This window comes from Chaetura pelagica, unplaced genomic scaffold, assembly GCF_000747805.2.
Source record: "Chaetura pelagica isolate M959 unplaced genomic scaffold, ChaPel_1.0 scaffold207, whole genome shotgun sequence".
NCBI classification, from domain to species: Eukaryota; Metazoa; Chordata; class Aves; order Apodiformes; family Apodidae; genus Chaetura; species Chaetura pelagica.
In genome coordinates this window covers 1,004,213-1,014,678 of record NW_009953929.1, presented here as the reverse complement: position 1 = coordinate 1,014,678, position 10,466 = coordinate 1,004,213, and the positions used below count along the sequence as shown (strand labels likewise).

Here is a 10,466-nt window from a genome sequence, read left to right as displayed (position 1 = left end):
TGGGAGTGCCAGTGTTGTCTGGGCAGCCAGAGTTGCTGTATGTCTCCTCTCACCCTGTGGCACTGCAGCCAGTTGCACCAGCTGGAGAAGAGGCATGATGGCCAGAGCTATGTTGTCCAGGCTGCTAGTTGCTTCATTGGATTAATTTCACTAGTTCAGAAGAGCAAGAGAAGACCACACGAGAAACCGCAGGAAAATTTCCGAACTCTTATGGAAAAAAAAGAATTAAATGGACACAAAAGGCCTTGTTCTGGTTAACTGGAGCCAACAGGGAAAACATACCAGGGAGAGACAAGGTGGGGAGGTGGTTCCAGGCTGACCTGTGGGCAGCAAGGTACCCTGTAAGTCCTCAGCACATGGACGTTTCCTTTGGGGTGCCCTAGCATGGGCCAGCCTTCCCTCCAGGGCTGGTGTGCTCTGGAGTATTTACCTGGACTTTCTGGAGCCGGGGAAGTCCAGAGGGCTGTGGGAAGCTTGGTATGGATAAGATGTGTATCGGTCATGCTAAATTCTGTTCCAGGTCCAAAACTGAAAAACGTTTTGTGGGAAGAAGTTAACTGGAACTGCTGAAGTTTCTTTTCATGGATTATTTAAGCAGTACAAGATGTAGTTAATTCTGAGTTCTTCCATGATATCCAGGAAAGTATGTCTGATTATATAAATTAAAAGTTGCTGCTTAAAAATATTTTGCTTGAGAGATTGCAAAGGCAACCCAGTAAATGAATTAAGATCAGAGAGTCTTGCTCAAGTGAGAAGATTGCATAAGTAACCACACGTGTTATTGAAAAATACATATTGTTTACAATGTATTCTTGCAAGATCCTTAAGTAGTTCACTTTAAGATTTGCTTGGTAGAAAATACTGCATTTGTTCAAGTTGTCACACAGGCTGTGCTCTAAGCTGATTTGCAGCTACATGCAGATTAAAACCACTGTGCTGTCCCACTGCAGTTTTGGATTTAATTTGGTTACTTTCCATCTTTTTAAGAGAAACAAGAGAGTTTTCAAACCAAAAGGCACTGACTGCTTCCCTAATTAAAAATGTATCCATCTGCTGGTTTGGTGGCTGACTTGTTATTCAAAGCATGCAGATCTAAGTAGGTTGATTTATTTATGAAGACCTTATGACACTGAGAGATATGCACTCAAAAACATGTAAAAATAAATGTGGCTGCAGATGGGTAGACACACACAGATCTTTATGGGGTTCTAAATAACAGATAGAGAGAATTTGGAAAATGTGCTTTACAGGGAAGATCCTTTTATGTTGCTTCCACATGTTTAACATTTAGAGCTGAAATAACAAAGCGGCCAGCTAACATGTTGTGAGATAACTCTAGTCTAAATATCCTATAGTGCCTTTTAAGTTGCAGTGATTGTTCCTGAAAGCTTAGTGTGAGTGATAGGCTTAAGGACTCACTACATTTTAAGCAATGTTTTATTTAGAGAACACTATAAAATGAATTTTAATTAAAGGAGCAAAATATCATTATCAGTCACAAACATCATGCTTAGGAATCAGGGTAAATGCTGGCTTCTTACATTTAATTTCATGGATGCATTGGTAAATCTCTCCCAAATTAAGTTTCATAGTAACTATGCACAGGCTTTGGAAACACTTGAGTTCTAGTGGATTCCTTCTCAATGCTATAAATATTGTTGCAATCCTCAGGTAAAGTTTATTCATCAGTTTATGGGCTCTAGGAAATTCCCGGTGTAATGAAACCATCATGGTATTTCCACGTGGGGTGTGGAGCTGCTGGTGTTAAACCTCAACTCAGTCCTGGTGTAATTCCACTGGCTTGGTCTGGCTTCCTAAACGAATACCCATGGAAAAAAAACCCATTACTGGTCCAGAGCACTCGCCATGAGGCTGAGTTTGTAGGTGGTCTGCATGGGGCACCTGAGAGGTATGAGGAAAATGGAGAATGACGTGGCTGGAAGCAACTTCAGAGTAGCTTTGCTGCCTCTTTTTCTGTTTGCAGCAGGGTTTCTAGTGCGTCCTTCTCAGTTTTACTTCCATCCGTGTGCCTGGCAGCATGTTTATTCGGGTTTTGTACGTGTTTGCACGTGTGTTTGCACCCATAGATAAAACAAATCATTTTATCCACAGCAAATTACTCTTCTACAGACCACCTGATCACGCTGTTACCCTCTCAAATTGAAACTGTCTTTCAGCAAATGATAAAGTTGCTTTCAGCAGAAATGTCTTTTTTACTAAGCCATGCACTGACAGTTGTGTTCAGCTTCACAAAGCGGTATTTCTCTAATCCCAAGGTCAATTTAAACTGGTTCCCCACTATATGTTTTCAGATTTCCTGTGAATCTCTTTTTATTGCCATGTCAAGACAAGCATGTGAGTTTCTTAATGCCAATAAAATATAGAAACATTGTTTGTATGTAGATTTAGCCAAGGAGGACATTAGGCTGAGCTGCCTTTTGGTAGGAAGCCATCCTGGCGTTTCTTTGAAAAACTCTAGAGATGTTTGAATAATCCTTATACTAATAGATGTCACCACTGGGAACCTGTGTTACTTTTGCTGCTTTTTATTTGAGTATCTTGCTGGCAGTTTGGCTAGCTTGAAATGGTGGGGAAAACTCAAACAGTTTTCCATTTTCTTTTACTTTCATCTCTCCCAAATACCTATTTTGATGAAAACTGCAGATACGAATCGAGGGAAGAAAAAACACTTTACATGTTCCTTTTGTGCAGAAGGGAGTGGACAAAAACCTGACCAGTAACCCTCTTCTTTTGTTTGCAACACACGGCAAATTGTTGTTTTCTGTTTTCCTGGGGCTGTGCAAGCCCTTGGAATGGGAGACAAGGGATCATAATGGGTCGAGGCAAATAGTCACACAGTTCCTCAGAATTGAACCCATTGTTCAAGTAGGGTAAATGAGTTTTACATCCCTAATTTTATTCCTTGTCAGTGTGGCAATGTGAATAAGGATTAGCAATGGTGATTGGTAGGGGAGGCAGCTGAGGGGAAGGGTGGCATTTTTGTGCCCATAAAAGCCATAGTAGTTGCACATTTCCCCACAAACAGAACATTTCAATCAGGACTTGACAGTGCTCGGTTAATGGTTGAACGTGAAGATCTTAAAGGTCTTTTCCAACCAAAACAATTCTACGGTTCTATGATTTATGCTATTTACCTCAGGATACTGCAAGAGGAAATGTTTGGGGAAAAAATATTGTTGGAAAAACCAGTGTGTTAGAACAGTCTTACAATTGACTGTCTCAGTAAAGCGATGCCAATGAGTAATTTCTAAGGGAAACCTTTCCTTAAGGTAGAATTCATAGAGATATGTTCCTGATCTTTACTGTTAGTATGGTTCTGTGTACAAGAAAATATACTCAGGGTTTGGGGCTGACTTCCATTAAAGGAATGTTATGGTTACTGCTGAAGGAAAACTCAGAGGGGAATGAGACTTGACGAAGAGTGGCTGCAATAAAATAAAAAACTGTTTGTTGGTGCCATTAGTGTATGAAATAAGGGGAACTAATTTGTATGTCATAAATTAAAAAAAAAAAAAAACAAAAAAAAAACCCTGAAGCTTATGCCTGTGTAATGCAGAATGCAGGTACAGACCTGTAATCATCCTTTGTTCTAATGCTACACTGATGCTCAGATCCCTGAGAGTGGATCTGAGATCTGCTTGTGCTAGAAGCTGTAAAAGAATATCTCAGTATATGACAAGACCCAGTAGATGGGTATAAATAAAAAGAGAACAAGGAAATACAGTGCCAGTATTGTCCAGCACAACAGATTACCTTATTCTCCAAACTCTTCCAAGATCAGTGACAGTACTGAGGAAAATAATGGCTGTCACTTTTCTGACACAAAAGCAAGGGGTGTGGTTTTTTCCGTTGCCCTTCTTGCAGGTTTTCATTTTTGTGCTTGCTATTTTGCTTACCTGAAGTTAATCCAGAATTTGCAATATTCTTCTATAAAACCCGTGCAAATTCTGAGCTAGAACAAACAAATACGCATATACTTACTTTCCCCAGTCAGTGTTTTCCCTAAAATAGAACAAATAATTTCTTAGATAATAAGCCAACATTCTTTGGTATCTGTAGCTTCTCTGAAATCAGGACAGACAAACACAGGCAGTGCTTTAGATTCTGAGGTAAGCTCATTATTACTTTAAAGCTGGCCAACCTACAGACCACAAGTCCCTCAGAGCCATCTCCATATTATTTCCAAGAATGGAGCAACAGGTATGGGCTGCCTACAGATCTGGCCAATTTGATGTTTATTTAGCATCGCCATTTTAAGGTGGGCATTTGAGGTAATGACCTGCATTTAGCTTGAAAAGTCTTGCTGCAGTGGCTGTTCAAGGTCCCTGGGGAAGTTTGTGCAGAACTTGGAGCAGACCCCATCTCCTAGATGTAAAATCCCAATTTTAATCTTTCTCCTGTCCTGTGAATGTATCACTCATGCCTGCACACACAGAAAAAATGCACAAATTCTTTCCACTTTTTAGAACAAAAAGCAAGGATTTTATATTTCACTCTAAAGAAAGACTGAGTCTTCCTCTTCCCTACTACTTAAAAACTAGCACACATTGAAAAAGAAGGTGGAGTTGCTTTTGTTTCTTACTTTAAACACAAACAGTTTTTTTCTACATGCTTGCAAAAATTTTGTTCATACTACCTCAGATAGGATGGTTTAATCTGAGTTAATTATGATTTACACGCTATTTGAAGTGCCAGGAATCTTCAGTGCTCTATAGGGAACCTATTTCTGGTGTAGTTTGACTGTTACCATCATTGCATAAATAATCTCTGAAAACATCATTGTCTCTGAACACAAAGAATAAAAATGAATTAGAGCTCCAATGCCCTGTTCTTTTGATTATTTTACCAACCCCCCAAAAAAACCCAGAGACTTTGCAAAAAAATTATCTTTATTTATACAGAACATTTAGTGGTGCAATGAAAATAATCCTGTATCCTTTGTTTAAAAAAAAAATGATACTTGCAGTAAATGATGGCAGAAAACCTAAAGTTCCAGTATGAAAACAAATCTGGGAAACTTTTTTCCCACTTATGTTGATTGTAGATTTCTTCTGTTTCACATGAAGGGCCCAATTCTGCCTACCTATTAAAGCTTAGTAGGTAAGCTGCTACTAAAACACAGCTTTACCTTAGTCCAGCCCAAACTCTAGTTCAGAAATTTTAAACTGTGACCCTATTCTTGCCAGATCAAATCTAAGTCTGGCTGACTAAATATTTTTTCCCACTGCAGAAGATGGATGGATGCTTTGAAAGAAATCTGAATGTCATTGGCAGTTCTCTGTGCTTAGACTTTAGCTTTACCCTTCTGGTTCGGCTGCGGTCCCTCTGAAATTGTGAGCAGTGGATTCCCTGCAGTTTTGGCTTTCTGCCTTCTATGTGTTCTGTCAGGAATGGGCCACCCTGTTTTGCAGCCACTCCAAGGAGTGCTCAGGAGGAGGCTGCCTGGGCAGCCTCCCCTCTGGCTGGTGGTCCTGGCCGCTGGCAGCAGCAATCCTCCCACCAGTGCTGCTTGCCAGCCCGTGCCACTCCTGCATCTTCATCCCAAGAACTTTTATTTGCTGGAAGCTGACGCTACTCCCAAATGATCATGCAGGAGTAAGAAGCACAGCCGCTGAGGACTGGCAGCGCAAAGCCAGCGATACTCGAAAGCAGTTTGTAATAATTAAGGTGTCTGTGAACCTCCGCAGCTTTAAATAACCTCTCAAAGAAACGGAGGCAGGCACATTCCTTTCTGGGTTGCCAAGCATCTGCGTGAGCACTGCAAACAACCTGCAGCCTTATACAGTTCTTTGCACGGGGTTATTGGTCACACTTTCACATGAAAAAACTGCAGGTTGCTGCTTGTTCCCCGGTCCTAATGAGGGTGAGAGCTGCCATGAGCAGAGCCGACACCTACGTCGCAGAGCTGGGCAATGGCATTTATTGGGCTTGATCTGCTTATTAGGTGAGAAGCAGTAATACCTGGTTTGACATGCTGGGGCATTTATTTCTCTTTCATTTGCTCCATCTGTACTGCTTTGCAGATTTTACCTTTTGCCAGTGCCCTTTAATGTTTGTTTATTTTAGGAAGCATAAACTGCATTGGGAACTGCTCCTGGCTTTGTAAATAGTTTTGGTGATAGGATTTCCTTCCAGGGACCTGATAATGGCATATTACAAATTTTAGACTAGTTATGAGATCTGAGTTGTGTTATCAGGAGAAATGTTATAAAAAGTACTACTTCCATTGCCATTAAAATCCTGTGACATTTCACTTATGATTATCTAATTTTCCTTGGCACTGCTGGTTAGAAGTGGCAACAAATCTATGCTTCTGTCTTTATATTGTCAAGTTACCACATGTGCCTGGTCCCAATAAATACACTGTCACAAGTCCTGTAATAAGCATCAAGGCAGTAATAAATAGGAATCTCTTGTGATGATGATCATGATTAAGAAAAGGAAGTGTAAATAATCTGCAGTGCCTAAAGCTCACTTCTTTACAGAGTGGATTTGCAAATGAGCTATAAACCTGATCCTTTTCTTTATTGAGGTCAGCAACAAAATTCCTGCTAATCCCAGCTGAAACAAAATCATTCTGCCAGCTTGATGTTTACAGAAATGCATATTACCTTCACGTAGATGTTCTCCCCCTATGGCTTTTTGTGTTACAGACTGCAACCTCACCTAACAAACAGGACCTGAGGAACAAAATCTTACTCATATCAAATAAAAAGCCGTTATTCTCAAATAGTTAACAGTAAGTGTTGTCAAGTAATTTATCAGCAAACGTTTAATACTCACAGGTCCATTAAGAATCAGTAAATCCAAGGAGGGAAAGGCTTGGCACATCTAAGCGCTTGTACTGGGAAGGAGCCGCAGTTACTCTCTGGTGCCAAGCCTGATAAAGGTGCACCTTCGAGGCATTATTCCCTTTGACAAAGAGACTCTGTGTGTGTGTTAAACTTCCTGGGGTTATTTTACACTCCTTTGCAAATAGCCCAGTAGTGTGGAAGTTGTGTGGGAGTGGAGTAACTGGGATTGCATTTTTTTTTGTGGGAAAAAGCTTTTCAGAGGAGCCGGATGAATTTTTTCCTGCAGGCTGTGGAATTGCATACTAAAGGAAGAGCTTGCGCTTCCTCCCCTCCCTGCTTTCTTCTTTTTCCTCTTCCCTCCCACCCCTACCCCCATCTAAATGTAGTGCTGGGCCTCAGGAGGCCCATGAACACACAGAGCTTCCTACTGAGGTTGTCACTTGACTGACAGCTAAAAGCTTCTGGGGAGATGGACGAGTGTGAGTAGGTGGACATAGAAAAATGAAGAATGAAAAGATAAAGTAAAAATAGAACTGAATGTTCATCCAAAATCACAGCCCTTTGGGGGTTTGTAATGTATTTAACTTAGGAATGTTGTGTTTGTGTTTGGGCAAAATGTAGTGATGACATGGATATAAGCATATGTGTGTGTGAGAGACACTTAATATTTATTCAGAATGTTTTATTAGAAATTATGGAAACCACAGAAATACATCCAAGACAAACCACCTGTGCCAATGCCCAACTATTTGTAAACTAATATATTCCCTTCATGTTTTAAACTAAGAGGAAAACAAATTGTGAATGAGTAGGAAATACAACAATCTTTCAGCCCTTCCATGTCAAGATGATTTACACTTTTTCAAAAACTCCATGTTTGTGTGTTCATGTGCCTGTGTGTCTATACAATTGGAGTCCTTATAAACAGATCTCTAAATAATTCAGCTGGCCTTGACCTCTCTGAAGCAGACGGGATCAAACATTTAACACACTGTCATCATTACTACAGTGTGTGCTGCAAATGAAGATAGTTTTGCTAAGGATCTGAGACAAATATAAGATCTGAGACAACTGTAAGAGACACTGGCTGTGCTTTTTCGAGCTGCATTAAATTGACCGTTTAAATGGTGTAAACTTGATTATGGTGCAAACATGATTAGTTCCCATCAAAGCTGAATCACTCCTGATAGTGAGTTACAATAATGTAAGCCGGCAGGCTGGCAGCAGCACAGGCTGCTCAGTTAATAGGCAGTTAAGAAAAATATAACAGATTCAACGGCTGTAACAAAATTTTAAGGAATACATTTTGACCTCAGGTGCTTTGTTGTAAGGTGGAGTTACTTGCTGAAGCTGAGAACAGAAGTTAGTCCAAGTATCGATGACATCTGTTGAAAAAAAGCTGGGCTTTTACGATCCTCTGAAATGACACAAAGTAGGGAAATTGTGATTATTTTGGCAAGGCTTCTTAAAAAAAGCATTTTCTTGGAGCCAGAATGTAGTGGATTTGGTAGAATTGTGAACAGTTTATTACATTTGCAGGCTTTGTCTACGTTGTCTGTGTTTATTTTATGTGGGTTTTTAAAAAAACAAATTAAAATGCATTAATGTAGTAGAAATATGTTAATATTTTCCAAGTATTTAGTAATTTTCTATGACAACTGACTTTTCTGGCATTGCAACAAAAATAACTTCAGTTAAAAAAAAGAAGACATCTTGATGCTCCACCGTTCCCATACAGTTTATCCTGTCTTATAGTAGATTTGTCAGATGCATCAAAGATGTGAAAACGAGAACACTCAGATTGCTTTAATTGAGGGCTGCCTGTATTTCTGTGTAAATAATAAAAAAGGAACTAATCCTTTTCTTCCTCCTCATTAGGCCAGGAATTCTTGTAGATAATTAAAGTCAGGAAGTACAAGTTTTAACGGTTGCACTGCCTGTGCTGCAAGGTTTTCCAACTCCCATTATCCAAGCAGCCACTTAAAAGATTTATTTTCTACGGAAAGAGAAAACTACACCAGCTATCTTTGCAGAGTTACCTTTAAGGGTCTGCCAGGGGGTGCTCCAAAATAAGTCTTCAAGCCAAAGGAAAACAACATGAACCTCACAGTATCGAAACCTCATTGCACGTACTGTGGTAAATATTTTTAAAGCTATTTTAAAAACAACAACAACAAAAAATCATCCTCTGTTGATCTTGACCTAAAATTAAAACAGGTGAAAGACAGGCGGTATTTTGAAGCAAAAAGGTACTAGTAAGAGAGTGTTAGGAAGTATGTTTTACAGATATTTGAATTTGAGAGAAAATAGAGTGGTTTGAAGAGAAAACAGTTGATTCACGACAGGCATGTTTCCTGCTGCACAAAACTGTTGGTCAAACGTACAGATTTATTCAACACAATTTTTTTAACTAATAGAGCTTCTGTAGAGTTCTGCTTCAACTCAGGTGAATGGTGGCAAGAATTCGGTTTACTATAGATAGGAAAAAAAATTCCTTTGAGAGTCTGGGTCCGATGCCCTAAATCCGCGGTGCTGGGATGATCCCGGAGCTTTGGGATGCAGCCGGGAAGGTCTTGTGTCCTGCGCGGGCGGAAAGACCCCGTTCCGCCTGCGAGGCTGAGCCGAGGGCGCCGGGGCATTCCACAGCTCACAATACTTCAAACATTCAAGAGAAAGCATCATCAGGTGCAAGATACCCTACAATTTTGTTCCTATGAATGTCTCACTGAAATGACATGAAATCTGTGTGAGACACTGTAATTCCTTCCCACGTTATTTACTCAGTAAGCAGGAAGGGAGGCACTGAAGCAAGTTCTTAGTGCACCAGAGCTAACAAGGGCTGGATCATTCTGTAAGCAGACATAGCCAGACTTAACCACATGAAGGAACAAAGGGAAGGGATTAAACAAGGAGATTCTTGCTCAAATTTAGCACAATGCAGAAGAGATGGTAACCTTGGCAAATGGTTACCATATAAACTCAGCTCTCTGGTCATTAGAAATGCTCACCACAAGTATGTGGCAGGTGACTTGTGAGGAAGGTCACTTCTGTTCAGTATTTGTTGCTTAGAGACACCTTGGCTTTGTCTGAGCTCAGAGAGTATGTCAAAGGTTTCGGTTGTAAACAGCAAACTCTAAAAAACTGCAATATCTCATTAATGGAAAGCTTATGCTTTTGGTTTGGTTGGTTTTGTGGTTTTTTTTGTATTTTAAGGAAAAGAACACCAATCTAATGAAAAGGAGCTGAGAGAGCCAGAACATTTATCACACTGAACTAGTCTCAAGAGTTCTTCAGAACTGTTGATGTCCTCTTCATTTAGAGAATTATTATTATTATTATTATTTTTTAATTGTCATGGTCGAAGCGTCTAAACTAAAGCAGGGGTGTAGGTACACGGGGTTACCCTCCGCATTGCCTTAGAGACACCGGCCAGCCCAGGCGTCACCGGTGCGCAGCTGCTTTGATCGTGCGCGTCTTTATACGTATATATTCCACGTACAGGTGTGGAACGGGGTGTGTGCGTAAGGCTGCGCGTCCTTGTGTGTCTCCGCGTGCAGAGGCAGTCCCTCTTAGGAGGGTTAGCCCTGGATTTTTCTAAGCGTCCCCCCGCCTCGGCTGCTGCCCCCCGGCACAATTTCTTTTTTTGTTAAG

At 40.5% G+C, this 10,466-nt stretch overlaps 1 protein-coding gene across 1 annotated transcript in view; it reads left to right on the top strand.

The window, feature by feature from the left end:
* Window positions 1-7,284: 7,284 nt before the first annotated feature.
* Window positions 7,285-10,466, top strand: part of EPHA4 (EPH receptor A4) — a 105,086-nt gene continuing 101,904 nt past the window's right edge. The window contains exon 1 of the mRNA XM_010001652.1: window positions 7,285-7,298. Coding sequence (XP_009999954.1) covers window positions 7,285-7,298 — 14 coding nt within the window. The remainder of the gene's footprint in view (window positions 7,299-10,466) is intronic.